At 42.1% G+C, this 16,856-nt stretch overlaps 1 protein-coding gene across 3 annotated transcripts in view; it reads right to left on the reverse strand.

Annotated features, from left to right (window-relative positions):
- MME (membrane metalloendopeptidase) overlaps nucleotides 1–13,145 on the reverse strand; it is a 64,173-nt gene extending 51,028 nt beyond the window's left edge. Inside the window, exons 1-3 of one of the 3 annotated variants that reach the window (XR_010919906.1) lie at nucleotides 13,006–13,135; nucleotides 9,115–9,284; nucleotides 8,024–8,059 (exon numbers count right to left, since the gene is read on the reverse strand). Coding sequence is in view for 2 of the 3 variants with exons in the window: in XM_067549690.1 (XP_067405791.1) it covers nucleotides 8,024–8,059; nucleotides 9,115–9,274 (196 nt within the window). In the remaining variant the exon portion in view is untranslated. Of the gene's footprint in view, nucleotides 1–8,023; nucleotides 8,060–9,114; nucleotides 9,285–9,998; nucleotides 10,065–13,005 lie in introns of those variants that run through there. The other 2 variants (XM_067549690.1, XM_067549580.1) reach the window with 2 other exon arrangements.
- Nucleotides 13,146–16,856: the final 3,711 nt, after the last annotated feature.

The raw sequence follows: 16,856 nt of genomic DNA on the forward strand, positions 1-16,856 counted from the left end.
CTTCATTTGAGGCATAAACTGTAGACTCAACATTCTCTCCATTGTAAATTATTATTACATTTCTTTTGAATGAACAACATGCTCTGAAAATCCCTATGACATTCAAAACAGCCCAAGATAAACACAAATAAAACTTCCAACATTAAAAAGACTAAATACAGATACTTACACCATGCATGTTGCTGTGAAATATTAAAAGGGCCATGATTAAAATCCCAATCCTAAAAACATTTATACAGTACAGGTCCACTGAGGTCCCAATTTAAGACACTTTAAAGGAGTCCTATTTCAAAGGGTGGTGCTTGGGGCATCTGAAAATCTGGCTCCTTTAAGATGTCACAGTTTGGTCACCCAAAAATCAAGACAACCAAAATAATTAATAACTTTGAAAATTTAGGCAACAGTAAAATACACAACATAGTTTAAAGGGGGAACTGAAAGCCTCGTGCTGGTTCTCCAAACTAGTAGGTTTTGACCCTGTGTGCTTTTCTGTCTGTGGATGTAATCGATTGCCATTCTTTCATCCATAATCTTGAGTCTAAACTTGGTCACAATATTTTTATAAAGTGTTTTGTTTTAAATAAGAACCTCCTCACACTCACTCCTATTCTAGCCAAATATTCAGTCTGCAGTCTTTGAAAACATTAAAGTGTATTACTCCAAAATGCTTTTAATACATGACCAAAGCAGTAACATGTAATGTAGGGAGTATAATTCATTAATTTTATTAATAACTTTTTGTAAATTTTATTATGCAAATAAAAAGCACTTTGCCATGCATTGATACTGTAACTGATAATTTTAAACACCCCTGTGTCACATTCACCACACATTATTAATAAAATGCCAACAGCAGGCTTGGTGCTTTGGAAACAATTAAGAAGGCATGATTCCTGCTCACTCCAGTCCGCTCACAATAGATCTTAGATACAAACAAAACAATAGACACATGGAGTAGTACACAAAGGTCTGATCTGACCTAGAAGTTGTGTGTTACATTCTAGGAATTACATAAAGTAAAAAACTGAACGACTACATCCCAGCTTTTAGTGTCCAGACCAAAACCTTGGCTACCCAGGGCCATGTGTGTTTGAGACTCTTCTTTATTTTAATGTAATTTAAGCAATGGCTAAGAATAATGCACATTTGGTTTCACTCAAACTACAACAAATGTCCTCCTACTTTTAATAAAATTCTGGTTCAGTCCCATAATTATACATCTGGTCAAGAAAATCTTTCCATTATATCAAATCATTAAAATTACACACCCTTTATATGCAACAATTGTTCTAAAAATACTTATAGCTGTTGTCTTCTGGGCATTTCAGTTTTGCTAGGACGTGCAGGGCCACCCCACATTTTCTCCAAGACGTGCTCAGCTGTTGCCTGCTGCTCATGCCGTTTTATGCTGTTGGCAATGAGAGCTGCATGCTGGGCCTACTATTTGTGCGTGTTGTTTTATTTTCTGTTTTCCTGGGTTTTTAATGACTTAAGAGAGACATATTGAGGCCAATACCTGGTGTTTTCACAATGCTCCAATTCTTGGATGGTAGAAAAACCATGACTAAAACAAATCTTGCATTATTTGTCCCCCAGAAATAGCTCCCATAAGCAGTAATAACAGTCATGGAAACAAATAAAATACAGCACCTGATCTTTGTACCTTTAAAGACAATGGCAACACTCCCCTTGATTTTAAAGGATACAGGATTGTGCCCACAGAATGGGGAGATTGAAGATTTGGAAGTTTATTCAGGTTGTTGTAGAATACAAAAACCCAGCCCTACTGATAAATCTTTTAGTCAAGGGGTTGCCCACTTTATCTGTAGTCTCTGATATCCTGGTCACTGTCTAGTTCCCCCCTAAGATATGGTAAATGTTTTGAATTGTGTGTTTTATTTTGTGTCAGCTCCAGTTGCTCGCATTAATAGGTTTGGTACTGCACTATCACAAGCTTGCAGTTCCATTTCGCCCATTTCTTCCTTCATTTTTGTGGTCCACCGTTCTGCCCCAGGAAAATTTCTCTTGCTCTCACTCTTTTTTGTCCTTGCCCACCACAGTCCAACATTTCATTGGCTTCCACTGCTAGACAGCTTGTATTTTAAGATAAGTTAAAGACAGTAAATAATTACCACATTCTTGTTTTTTAAGCTGGAGTTCATGAGTTTCAGCTGCATGCAAAGGGCAGTATTCTCCCCTGGATTAATCTGGGATATGCTAGACTCACCAGGCACTTCACCCAGGGTTAGCCCAGGAACCAAGAGAGTTTAATATCCTAGTGTGCGCAAAATTTGGTTGACTTCCATGATACAGCAAAACACCAGCCATGCGAAAAAATAATTTTGTCCTGGAAAAATCTCCTATGGAAAAATGTAGATATGAAACATCTTCTATCTGTCGCTTTTGCAAAAAGCAGTCAAATCTACATGTGGCATGCATTAGGTAAATCATTAACAGGCTACATAATATCAAAGCCTGTTTCACCCTTGCAATCAGACTCCTATCTGCATGTTTTAACCACTACCTGCTACTGACATATATACTTAATTATCCATTACAACACTTCTGTTGAAAACCCCACATTAGCCAATGTGTTAATCAAAGAGCTGCTCCTGTTTGACCCTGCATGGCTTTGCAAAAGTTGCTTTTAGGAGCAAGACTCTGTGACATGCAAATGGTTCATAACCTCCTGTTTGGCTCACTCACATCCAGCCTCCTACTTTGCAAAGCAGAACCACTATGGGAAGTCTCCCCAGCTTGAAAGGCTGGATTTGTCTCTCAGTTAAGTTTTAATGTTATCACTTCCCTAAAGCACTACTGAGCTTGTTTTCCTTTATTTGTCCATGCTTCATCTCTTGGTTTTATAGGGCCTGATCCTGCTCCCTTCGAGATCAGTGGCCAAACTCCTATTAACTACTATAAGAGCAGGTCCACAGAGCTTGATCAATTGGCATCTACAAACCTTCATTTTAACTCTTTTTAGCGGCTTGTGCATATTGCAAACTTTTTTAAACTGAACACAGAACACTGCCCCAGTACATTGTTCATATCTGATGTAAGTTCAAGGCATTCCCAGTCTGTTTAATTTTGATCCTGAATGAAACTGCCCCGATTCAATTTCTTTTGGGACCTCAGTATAATTTCCTTGGGTTAGTAATTTTATCACTTTCTTTCTATGTGCATCATGCTGCCATGGTACTATAGAAAGTTACCCAAATAGGATAAACTATCTAGCCTTGATACCAAAGTCCAATGAGATATTGAATGGCCACTAACTATTAACCTAAATATTGAACTCGTGGATTTATGGTTCAATCCCTGGGGAAACATTAATAAAATGGCAACTACTAGAGGTCAACAACTATTTCTCTGATTTAAGGGCTTTTTTGTATTATGTCAGTCTTTCACAACAGCGTTAATTTATCGTGCCATTAAGTGACTTCATAATTGTGGCAAACCCATGTAAAACACTGTATTGCCAAATCTTCTGAGGTTCCACGTGCCCTCAACGCCTACTGACTAGCCATTACAGAACCCTAGTTTAGGGCGGGAGAGTGGAATCCCATTCACAGTAGCGCGCATTTAAACACAGTAGTCCCATGAGCGAGTCAGTGAGTACGTGTTCACAGACATGAGCAAGGACTCCACAATCTGTACCTTAGGTTCAAGGTATTGCATCTGACAATTATAGTTACCTCAGTGGCTATTTTGAGACCCCAGAGGACTCAGCAATTCACAGGATAGGACCACACTCCAGTGTAATGTAGTACATACCCAAGAACTAATTCTATAAGGCCTTTGAAATCCACCCTAAAAGCAGAGACCCGGAATAGGGATGTTCCAGGCTCAATTAAAAAGTACTGCATAACATTGAAACATAGCATGGTCCTTCCCACCTTCTCTTTGAGCTCTCCTAATCACTTATAGCTGGATGCAGCATTTGGAACTAAATCGGTGTTCTGTAATAATGACTACTCTATCTGGATGAGACTGTAGGCAGCTTGAAAAAATAACTAAGTGTGAACAGCCCCATTCATCTCAATTGGCTGCTAACTCCACAACCAGCCGTTCAGTGGGGACCCACCAATACTGTTGAAGGACTTGTCTACACTACAGGTTATGTCAGTATAACTTACTTTGCTCAGAGGTGTGAGTAAACCACCCCCTTCAGCGACACAAGTTACACCAATCTAAGCGCTGGTGTGGACAGCGTTGTGTTGGTGGGAGGAGCTGTCCCACCAACATAGCTACTGCCTCTTGGGGAGTGGGTGGTTTTATTATGTCAACAGGAGAGTGCTCTCTCTTCTGGGATAAGTCTTGGGAGGCCCCTGACTCTCTAGGATGAAGAGGGAACTCCTGCTGCTACCCATGCTACTCTTCAAGGGGCACCCCCGCTAGTGCTCCTAGCAGGAGGAGGCCCCATGTCACAGCCCCAGCCTCTGTGAAAGAGCGGGAAGCCGTCGTGTCTCCATCTGTCCCAGTGAGAGGAAAGTCTGCAGGGTGAGAACCAGGAGAAAGGCCCATGCTGTGGGTTGCCTAAGGCCACTTAGTTCAGCCCTGGGTGGCAGGTATGCTGGGAGACGTAATGCAGTAAATGAATGCCCCAATATGTATACTTGATGAATATGCCTCACTGCATTTGCATAAACCCCTACTATCAAATCCATCCATTTTTCCCTGCACACCATCAAATCTATCAGTTCCCTCCTTGAACTCGATCCCATATTCCTCTCTCTCCCTATTACTTCCATCTCGACCCTGGAGTTTCCCTGTCTCCCTGGGGCTGAAGTATTTCTTCCCATAAGCTCTGAAGGGGGGACTGTCTCCTCCCTCCTCCCCATGGCACAGGTGCTGGGAAGAGCTCTTTGCTCTGTGGAGGGCTTCCAGCTTCTCTGGTCTCTGGGCTGCAGAGTCTACACCCTGTTTTGCTGAGCAACTACATGTGATGAAGAGGGAACCCCTGCTGCTACCAATATTACAGGGAAGGGGAAGTAAAGTGAGGGTGTCTGCCAAAGTGCAAGGCCTCAGGACTGATTTCAGGTGCCCTCTCTTGGGTGTTTGAGGGGCTGCCTGGCCTTGAAAAGCAGGAGAATCAAAAAGGAGACCCAGAAAGAATTAACAGGTGTGGAAGAGGAGAAGGTCCCCTGCTCCTCTCTGCCCCTGCCCTCCATACAGGCAGCTGTGAGGAAAGGAGGAGATGACAATAGTTTGGGTAGGGAATGGGGGGGGTGGGGGGAACAGCAGTGGTCACCACCATTTTCACAGGAGGGGAATGTGGAAAAAGGGAGCAGAGCTGCTGGGCTAATTTCTCCTTCCCCTCCCTTTGAAGTAGGCATCTGCCCAGCCTGCTCCTTCCCTCCCCAGACATTACCATGAATCATCCTGGTCAGTTCTGCTCCTTCTCTCACAGGCTTCTGTGCCTTGGAGAAAGACTGAGGAATAAGGGTGTTGGAGCTGCCGCTGGAGGGGGAGCTGTGGAGGATCTTCTGGGGCCAGGTGGTAGCAGCCACAAGCAAAGCCTAGGAGGGAGGCCAGCCTGCACTTATCAAATTGGGTGTGTGTGCATCCCATTCGTTGCATTGAGAAGATAGTGGGGAGATTTTAAATTATACTGGGGAAGGAGGCCAACATTAATTGATTTGGGGGAATGAAGGGGCTGTTGTTAATTGAACTGGCGGAGCAAGGGGGCCACAACTGAGTTGGAGGCAACCTGGAAAGAGAATACCTTGGCTAAATGCAGCAGCTAACAGTTTTCATCATTCTGACACAAAAGTTAGGACAGGGAGTGGACATGAATTATGATACTGTAGGGTGAAATTAGGTTGACAGAGTATAGAAGCTGGAAATTGTCCAGTACACAAAGGTTAATACTGCTTCTCTTACAAAATGTGCCATGGGATCTTTAATGTTTGTTAATGGTAAAGACCTTGGTTTTACATTTCCTCTTATCCAGCAGCATAGTGTTTCTTAGCACCATGCTAGGGCATTGGTTCAACACTGACTCAAGAGGAGCAATAGCCACCTTCTGAATCACTAACATTGCTTTCTGCAGCTGTAGGTGTTCCTTGGAGATTTTACAGCCCAGTATTCACCAAGCTTGGCTCTGATGAGCTTGTGAACTCACAAGACATCATATCACAAGGCATTACAGTTGCAGAAATATGCTAAGTAATTAGATCAGATGCCTCGAATGGGTCATGCTTGCCTGCAAGATACAGCACTGTACAAATATTACCAGCTTTTTAATCTTCCACTTCAGAAAGTTTTGCATATAGAATTCCTATTTAAGGGAATCTCCACAGAATATGAAATTTCTCCCCTAGAATTACCCTGCTCTGAGGCCCGGCAAAGGAAATACTGTCTAGGAACAGGTTTATGGTTTGATATTACATAACCCAGAAGGATTATATGAGAGCTTTAAACCACTGGAAAGGGGAAATTTCCTGCTTTCAGAGGGGATACAAAGCACTTGATGAGGGTTGTGCAAGGTACCAAAATATCAGATTTCAAAATCATAAATAATAAAATTATGAAGGTATTTTCAGAGGATTCCAAATTGTATTGTCCCTCTGAGGTCTGTACAGTTGGACATGTGGTAACTAAATCATCTGACTTTATACGTGAAGGAAGAGTATCAGTGAAAAAGTTATAAACTCTATAAAACCTTTCAAAAATAGTTTTTCTGTAAGGTATGTGGCATATTCATAGATTATAGATCTGACCTCCTACATAAAATAGATCATAGCACTTTCCTGGATGAAGAAGAATGCAGAATACATGATGGGTTATGTGATATAAAGGTTTTATGAGTGCTTGGTCGAGATGAGCTGCATTATTCATAAGGTGGCATCTCAAATTCATACTAATAATTTTAAAACATTTTATCTATAATTATTTATTTACATAGCACTGAAAGCATATACATAGCATATAGAATGCATGGGATGTTCTCTGGGTCTCTTCCCCAAAGAATTTAGAGTCCAAGTCACACAAATGTGATATATGGACAACAGTTCAAGGACGAGCAGATGTAGAGATAAGTATATTTTTGTACCCCCATGAAAACCAAGCAAAGCCTAGACTGTGGCTGTAAGCTGCTGGACTGAGTTGGTGATAGCTCCCAGAGACACTGGGTGAAACCCTGACACTATTGGAGTCAGTGGCAAAACTCCCATTGACTTCAGCAGGGCCAGTATTTTATTCATTGTGCCTGTGGCAATATGATGTTTCCAGAAGCACTGGGTGAGTGCCCACAGCAAGAGCATTTGCTACTTTCATAGTGCAGTATGTGTTTCCCTCTTTACCGTGCCAGCCAGCGATGAAGGAATGATGACATTCTTTTGCTCCTCTTAGCAGTATAGTATAGTGCCCCTGTCCTTTTACTCTAATAGGCCAACTTAGAGAAGTCAAGTAGGGTACAAGGTTCCTTGCTTCCTCTTCACCCCCATTCTCCTTCATGTGCCCACACAGGGCAGAGCACAATTGAAAAGGTATAGGGTAAAATCCTGGCCTCACTGTAATCAATGAGAGTTTTGCAATTGACTTCAATGGGGCTGGGATTTCACCAATAAAAGATAAATCACTATCATGCTAGAGAGCTTGAAGGCTTGATCCTGATAGACATGCAGAGAAGCTGATTTTGCAGAGGTCCAACAATAAGGGCCTGTGCTTTGAGATTAGGATTGAGGCTTTAATGTGCTTTAAAAAAGCAAATGAACCCATTGTTGCAATATTTCATGAATTAAAAGTATGCTATACAATTAAATCAATTTTTTAATTTACCTAACATTTTAATTAAACTTACATAAAACTGATATTGTAAAACTACCTTGAAACAATTACTACAAACATGTAAAGACCAAATGAAATCAGTATTCTTTCAGTGCCTTTGATTTCCTCAGACAGCTAACGTTACTAAATAAAGGATAGATTTGAGAAGAGGGTGACAGTGTATAATGAATTTAATAAAGGAACTAATATAGGCAAAAGTATTGGAATCGGTTGAAAAGCTTTATATTCTTACCTGATTTTATACAATCTGAAGACTTGCAAACACCATCTGAAAGAAGTTATGGGATAAAAATTCAAATCCTTAATTAATTTCCATTTGAAAGTCTATTTAATGTATGCTAATTTAAATTGTAATTTCACTGCTACCATCATTTCAGAATTGAATTTAAAGGCAATGCGGAGACTGAACACCATCTAAAATTTTAGTTCATCAAGGGCCTGATCCGTGCAAAGACCTATACAATTGAATATAGAGCTAACTACTATTAGTTATGGGCATCAATGGGATACTCACAATAGTTAGTACTTCAATTGGTAAGTAAGTGTTTGCAGGATCAGGCCCTGATTACTAACGTCTTCATTTATGTAGGGCCATGCATTGCTTTTGATCCTTCAGCTGGAATTCCCATTGACAACAATGCAAATCAAGAGCCTTAGTTAGGAAGAATGGAGTTTTTATGCTGGCTACAGTAAGAATGTACAGAAACTTTTCCCATTTCATTTATCTCTTCACCAGTTTATTGTATACTCTATAATTTAATTGCACAGCAAAGTAGAAACTTTAAACTACAGAGTTCGTATATTGGAATAAACAAATGTTTTTGTTTAAAAAATATATTATTTGTCACATTCTGTTTCTTGAGATAAAAATTACTTGTTGAAAAAGGAATGTTTATAGTAAATCAGAACTTTTAAAATTCATCCAAATATAATATGTCATTTAAATTTTAGGGAATGCTGTCTAATGACACTTTATGATTAGCTGCCAATAAACAGTATCTATTAATCAGCTAATTTTGTACTATACTCCCCGTGATTACAAAAAATATAACATAGTAGTGACAGGCAATTAAATTCTGAGCTGAGTTCCTCTAGGTCAAACATAAAATGGTTTTTCTTTTACTAACTAAATAGTAGTTTAGTTAGCAATATATATGCACAGGAACATTCTGAAACTTTTTAAATATAGCATTTGCACTTACCTCACTTCAGTGCTATTATCTTTTATATCTTATCCTATCACCTTCATTCTATTCTTGAAAACATTTTTTGTAGAATAGGAACGTTAACATTCAAATGACAGTTAGATGAACATCCACTTACCATCATATGTTGCATACAGAGCTATCATTGTGATAGATATAATAGTTAGGAGAATCACTACAACAGCTAGCCCTATTTCGAGTGAGCTCCATCGTAGTCTTTTCTTTGGTTTTGGAGTGTTCATTTCAGTTATATCCATCTGGCTTTCTGATTTGCCCATAACCCAAACTCTGAAAAGGAAAAAGCCAAAGTCACTGAGATCCTAATTGGATCATATTTCCCATAGACATCTAGCCATTTAGCTCGTCGGCTACAAGGATGTTTTCCATTGTGATCTTTAGCAAAATAGGGAGAGAGAAAAAAAGGTTGGTTTGCTGACAAAACTGAGTTGCATGTTAGTCATGAAATTAAAGTGACTATAACCACACAGCTGTTTTGCCACTCACAGTTCACAGGACAGTTTTTCTTTCACGTATACAAGCCCCTGAAAAGGAAAGAACACAAACCCATGCTTGGTTTTAACACTTACCCACATGATTTAATCATACATCCTGGTACAAGAGTTCACAGGCGAGCAAAAGGCAACCCTTACTATCTGAATAAAAATTAACTTAACCTCCCAATCTTTGATCTAATGCCAAAGGTCAAATCTGTTGTTTTTGCCTCAATGGCATTTTAAAAAAATCATTTAAGAAATTAAGGTTATGACTAAATAGAAGCAAGAAAAATGGGCTTTGTTCTGGGATCAATCCCACTCATTCTGAAGTTAATGGATGTCTTTACATTAATTTTAATGGGCGTAGGATTAGGACCCCTGATCTAACGTTAGTCGGGTGTAAATTGCATAACTCCAATAAAGACATATAAAACTAGTGGAGGTGAGATCAGAGTAAGTGCAGGTAGTAGAATATGATTGTGTGACAGTCCTTTTGTTTTTGGTTTACCTCTTACGGTACCGCTGATGTTCTTCTATCCATTCATTGCCTCCTCATTTGTGTATTGTCATTCACTTGGGGCCAGTTCATTCTTTCTGCTTCTGCATACTTGGTCAAATTCTTCTTGATGCAGGTAATTCTCCCTGCCACAGAATGGGAACTCTGACAGTTTCAAATCACAGAGTTTCCTTGAGATTCTTTTATCAGGGGGTGGAGTTCACCTCCTAACCTTTCCCTCTGCAGGGAAGAATATTGGATTTCCACCAGCGCGAACAATGGAAATCCTCAAACTCTTTGGGCTCATTCCCCAAAGTAACCAACCAAAGGCACAGTGGTAAGTCAGGGCCTTCAAGTCCTCCTGCCTCCTTCATCAGACCCAGAGTGACCCACCTGGGGCATCTGGCCCAGTGACCCGCCTTCCCATCATCCACACAAGGAACAGTAGCTGCTGGGGACCTTCTCAGGTTATCATTCAATCAGCTCTGAGGCTCGCATTCTAGATATTTTTTTTAATTTGCTCTATTGGTTGTTGATCCTGCTTCATCCCTATCCTCTCCTACCACCACAGCCACTCACTTCCTTCCGCATGCACACTGGGATTCTCACTCATTCCCACTCTATTATACCAAAGATCTCTTCCTCCCTTCTCGTCAATTTCAAGATCTCCGCCCCCCCAAAACTAACCCTCTATAACTAATATTTACAAGTTTATAAATATAAAAAATGTAAAAGAATTCAACAACCTGGAGCTAACTTGATGTGCACCTGTCCCATCACCCTGATCACTTTGTGTGACTGTTCCCAACTCTGCATCTTTTTTAGACTATAGGCTCTTCTGGGCAGGGACGGTGTATGTTTGTGCAGCACTGAGGTCAGTGGGGCCTGGGGCCCTGAGCCTGACAGACCTTTGGGGACTGTGGTAATAATAATAATAACAAATAAGTTAATAGAATGACATACAACCTCCCACTGTCTCCCAGCTCTACTTGCAGTCACCATGTTTACAGGCTCCACTGACTCACAGCTGTTCCCTTAAGGGATAGGTCTGGAACCACAGAGCTGTGAGGCATAGGTCTTCTATAGGTCCATAGGAGACTGGGATCCTGTATAGCTTGTCCAGCCTCCACCTCTCCAAACCTATAGAGACTTCCAGAGCCCTACCTCCCTTCCACATTTTGCTGTGAATTGCAGGCTTTTCACCAAGCCTGGCACACACAAGAGTGGAATCCCATGGGAATGTGTACACAGGAGTGAGAACTGCCCATGGGGTTAGAACTGGGGCCTATATTAAACTGCGAAATCTAAATTCACAGATAAAAATATAAAAGTTATATCTTTCCATCTCCACACACAGCAAGCTTTAAGAATAGCGCTTTATTTATATTAAGAGCTGACCAATGCTCAAAACCTCCTGAACACTCTCATCCTAAATTAGAATATGGCTCACTCTTCTGATTTTGCAAGTGTTTTTAATGCTCTGGAAATGCAGCTTTTCAGAGCTACAGGAGCTACTGGATCTTTCATGTGCAAATGTGCTTCTTGCAGTCAGCTAACTTTTTCCGAGTGAGCTAGTCTTTCTGTTGCTGCTGGAGTGTTCCTCTTATTTAAAGGTACCCCACTGATTCATTTTTACTTTTAGTTCTTTGTAAAAATCTATAAAGTCTGCATTAAAGAACATCTAGTAAAAGCCTCTTTATGCGTTAATTGCAGACACAACAAAAGCCTAGGAATAATTTAAGCAAATATGAGCTTAGGTGTTATAGTTTCATTATGTTCCTCTCAGTGCTCCTGTGATCCTCTACCAGCTGCCCACTAAAGCTTAGACAAAACAGACAACCGTAATTATTTTGACTGACTAACCTAGGTGACACAGTGAGTTAATGCAGTAGCTTTTCATTTCTGGATACTTATGTTTAAAACTGACTTCCAGTAGGTCACATGTGAAATGAGCTACATGTTCTCTATCAAATCTCTGCAGAAATGTATACATGTCCCACTAGTACCACACACATCCATATGAGTTGAATGTTATGTCCTCAGGAACTGAGGACTAGAGACACCTGGGGTATTTTAGTAAGTGTAGGAAAGGATTGACAGAAATGACTAACGAATGACATCAGCCATGACTCAGATCAGAATGAACTCTTGGGCTACTATCACGTCTACACTTTATCAGACATATGAATATCATCTTGGAGTAACTACATATATCTGCGATAGCCTTCACCATTTACAAATGTAATTTGTTTTTAATTAAAAAGTGAACACAAAGTATTCGTTACAGCCAAACCACTTTGTGCTATGATTTTGTCAGCTCCTAAAAGCTAAGTAGTGGCTTTGGTCAAGTAGAGGAATATCAGAATCCTATTGACACTATTATTATTCAGTAGATGGCATGTCTATTGGTTATGGCATCCATACCTCAGCATGTATTCTACTGCTAGAAATCTCCATTCTTTGGATGAGATGTAAAACCAAAGTTACCAAAGGTACAAAGCCAGAGTCACTTGTGATCATGTCAGTAGGATGACTTCCAGTAGTAAAGGCTGCAGGAACAGTCAGGCTCAATCCCGCAGGGTGCTTAGCTAGGAGCGGAATATGCCCAGCATTTTATTAGCAACACTAAACTTCTTGCCGGTTCGAATCCACAGTGATTTAATGCAGAAGTTTTATGAAATGCTGTAACATTAACTTTTATGTAAAAGACAGCGTGGAAAAAGTAATCAAATGACACTGAAGTCTAATCGGTGTCACTGTACATTACATGTGAGTCCAACGGAGGGAAACATGAAATTTGAAAATAAGATCTAGATGTATGACTTCATGATGACAAAAGTAGCAGAACGAGCGCTTAATAACATACATCTAGGCAGCGCTAAGGGCGCGCTGTATATAATTAAAAATCACCGTTGAAGGCAGGCTTGGCCAGGAAACATCAATATCCACAACATTAAATGAGGCTCTGCAGCAACAAGCTCCAGGGCATTTTTTGTGGAAGAGAAGGGCAGCTCAGTACCTGGGCACACGGAGTTTAGAAACCTGCCTGCTCTCTGTGCCTCTCCCATCTCCATCTCTCGCCTCGTGCGTCTTCCTCTCCGCGTCCTCCTCTTCCACGCCCAGAACCTCCGGCTGGCCGACCCCGCGCTCACTTTCTTCCCCTCTTTCCCAGTCCCCACTCCGAATCTCCCTCGCCTTTTCCAGTCCCCGTCTGCCTGCCCCCGCTCCCTTGTCTCCCCTCCCTGCCCCGCTCCTTCTCCCGGGACTCACCAGCTGATGTTCGGAGAAGTTCGCGGCTGATGTCAACAGACACATCACCGACCAATGAAAAAGCGAAGGCAGCCTGGGGAGCCCCCGGCTGGGCAGTGGCCGGCCGCCGGCGGGCAAGCGGCTGGGGGTGGTAGCGAGCGGCACGGACTCAGCTGCTCCTGGGCTCAGACTCCGGCTGCGGCACGGCCCGGCCCGGGGCGAGGAGCCGCGGCCTCTCCAAGACATCAAAGCCCCGCAGAGCGCTGCGCCTTCCCGCACGGGCTGCGGTGGGAGTTTGGCGGCGGCGGCTGCTGCAGAGCCGGGCTTCGCTGGCGGCAATAAGCCAGCCCTCGTCTCCCGGCCGAACCGTTCCCTGGGGGAGCTGCCCTGGGCGAGCGTGCAATGAATGGGATGGGGGCAGGAAAAAACCCTCGTCACCTCGCTGCCCCCACCGGGGGGGCTTTGCCCAGCACTCCCACACCAGCTTGGGGGGGGGGGGGATCGCAAGGGAAGGAGGCGCCTGCTGGTGACACTCAGCGCGGGGGAGCATCGGTCCCATGGAGGTGCTCCATTTCCTGACTTGGGGCAGACTTTGGGTCTGCTGCTCGCTCGCTCGCTCCCCCGCACGTGCGAAATACACACAGGCCGTCTGCCAAGTGACCGCGGGGCTGGAGTGGGAGCTCAGCCTGCACCTTCCTGCCCGGGGTTTTCGGCTCTTTCCAGTCTCCGTGCAAGGGGGGGAAGAGAGGAAGAGGGGGATGCAAAAGGGGGCCGCAGCGGGAGTTCTGCCGTGCAAAATGCGTTTCGTGCAGGCTCGTTGCTTTTGTCCAGTTTAAAGCAGCCACATCGCGTCTCTGCCAGCTTTCTATCTCCACGTGCACTTAATGATTACTTCTGACGCGGGGGAGACAGACAGGAGAGACTTTTGCCTTCAGAAGGGAGCTGGGTACAGACATGGCCCGGAACTGTACTTTTCTCGAGTCTCTGGCAAACTAAAGATACGTAGGTGCATGACTGGCCCCTTATTAGTCATGATCAAACTACTACATGTACAGGTAACGGCAGTAGTTTGATGGCTATTACTAAAGTGCCAGACATGCAACTGATAGATTTGTGTTACTCTTTTCCCCACCCCCTTTCCTAGAAGCGCCTATATTGTTTCAGGGGTGCAAGTGCCAACTGAAATGTCTCATGTCTGATATTACCAGCTCCGAGATGCAATCTTTCTTTAATGGAGAAGAGTGAATATTAAGAACTAATTTCCTCCCCGACCTGCACAACAAATGGCCCCAAACACCCAGCAGAAAGATGTACAGGCTACAATTAAGTAGGGCAGCCTGTTAAAGGGATAAAAACGAATACACGTTTTTATAGACCGAGCAGAAAGGCAGAGAAGCATCCATTGAAGGCAAGAAAAGGGCACATTTAAAAAGTTAACAGAACAGATATTCCATTTTCTTCCAGTGCAAATCTAAATGAAGAGTAATAACATTGCTATTTTCATCTTTTCCAGAGATTTATTCATTCAAACGTCTCAATTTCAACCACTCATGCATTAGTCTTTCATTCCTGCCACTTCAGTTATTACAGCAAGCCATCTGCTTCCACAGCTATCCATCTTTCTACTGCCTTAAAATCACCCCTTCCACAATCATAATCCCAACCCTTCTACCCATTATCTTTCTCACAAATGGTGATGGCCGACGCTCATTTAAAAACATTTTAAAATGAGTCTAATTGTGTGTTTAATAGTTCCCCCGAACAGCCTGCTATTTAAAGTGCAGCAAAGTTCTAGAAGTAGAGGGAAATCGGAGCTGTCTGAGTTAAAATGAGCCGGAAGAGTTTGCATGCAATCTCAGTGTTTCATTTTTCAAAAATGTTCTTAGGTGAACAAAAGAACTGCCAATACCTGCTGCACATTACAGAGGGAGGACAGAATTCATAACTTTGAAATCTGTAAACAATTCAAAGGGGGCTAACATGCCTGACTCTGCTTCCGTTGTCACTTTGTTGTAGAGCTTCTAGACTGAAGAAGAGGAAAAAAAGAGACCATCTTTCAAACTGGCACATATAGGGGGTTAATCAGCTGTATAATCTGTGGGTCAAGTTCTGAAGTTTTCTCAGTCTCTGTTCAGGCAAGAAGCCCATACAAGTCAATGGTGTGGTATCCTGTTTAAGAGGTGAGTGAAGAGGTAACAGTTTGGGCTCAGTGGGCCTGATCTTCAGCTAGTGTCAATTTGCACAGCTCCATTTACGTCAGTAGAGCTACATCCATTTTCACCAGCTAAGGATCTGACCAGTGCAGTAAAGGGTACCAATATGAATGGATAGCTAAGAAGACTGCAGGAATGTATTTTCTAATGTTTTTATGCACCACATTTTTATAAATAACAAAAAAGTCAATATAGCCTCATTCCATTTGTGGGAAAATTAAATATATTTATTAGATATGACTCTCTGAACTAAACAGAAGAGACAACAACAACATGCTTTAACTCTTGTGATGTTCTCTCAGAACATTTGTGTGCATGATCTGATTTCTTACTGCCATTCAATTTGTTCTTGTTATTTCAAATAACAAACACAGAAAAGAAACAGAAATAAGTTATCTCTACATTTTATAATAGTTTATACAAATTTATAATCCCAGACATTTTAGCGCTATAATAAATGGCCAGTCCTGTCAATTTGTATTCATGTAAGTAACACTTACTCCCTTGAGTCCTATTGATTTTAGTGAAAATAACCACAGGAGGAAGGGTGGTCAGGATCAGGCATTAAGTGGTAACTTTAATGGAATCTGGGGTTACTCCCTGATAACTTTCTGTACTTCTGACAGATGAATACTGAGCTGAAGCTGATACATTTAAAAGTGGTAAATTGGTAGTCAAAGAGAAGAGAGCAAGCATACCACTTACAGAATGGAAATAGTGTAAATGGAATGGCACATTGCCATTGGATCAGTGTATCTGGCTTGAAAAATACAGGTCTCTGTGCTAGTGTTTGTCTAAGAGGAGGAGATCTGATGGCAGTCCTTGACACCAGTGACATGATCTCTTCAAAAGAAGAGGTTAAAGAAATCTGCTTCTCCTGAAACTTTGATTCCAGGTTCTTTTTTTTTCTTTTTCTTCACATTCACTACAAGTCAGTGAATCAATTGTTCAGCCATCTAACTGCTGCATCATTGAGGGTAGTAAGGTGTTGCAATCCACCATCCAGTCTTCTAATTGTGCACTCCACCAAGTTTGACCATCTGCATCACTGCCCTGCAGTCACACTAAGCCAAATTTATGCACTGTGGCAGTCATTATGTCCATTCTAATCATCAGTCTGTTAAGACTAATCCAGGATATGCACCCCAGATAGTAAATGAGGGTTTCTGAAGTTCATCAGCATGCCTGTCTGTCTACCCCAGAGTTGCTGCCACACCATAAGGTTATAGCTGCTGACCCTGATATGTTGTTGTTCATCTGAGACTGGTACTGGACCGGCAGCATTGGACATGAATGCATGAATTGCCACCACAAAAAGCTACTGCAAAGTCAGTTGTGATAAGTCTGCAGGAACTGCAGATGCAGTTGTTTTCTTCTGGCGGTGGGCAGATCTTCTTGTGAGTGTGTT

Source organism: Emydura macquarii, unplaced genomic scaffold (genome assembly GCF_026122565.2).
Source record: "Emydura macquarii macquarii isolate MOO-44397 ecotype Brisbane River unplaced genomic scaffold, CSIRO-AGI_Emac_v2 contig_18, whole genome shotgun sequence".
Classification (NCBI taxonomy): domain Eukaryota; kingdom Metazoa; phylum Chordata; order Testudines; family Chelidae; genus Emydura; species Emydura macquarii.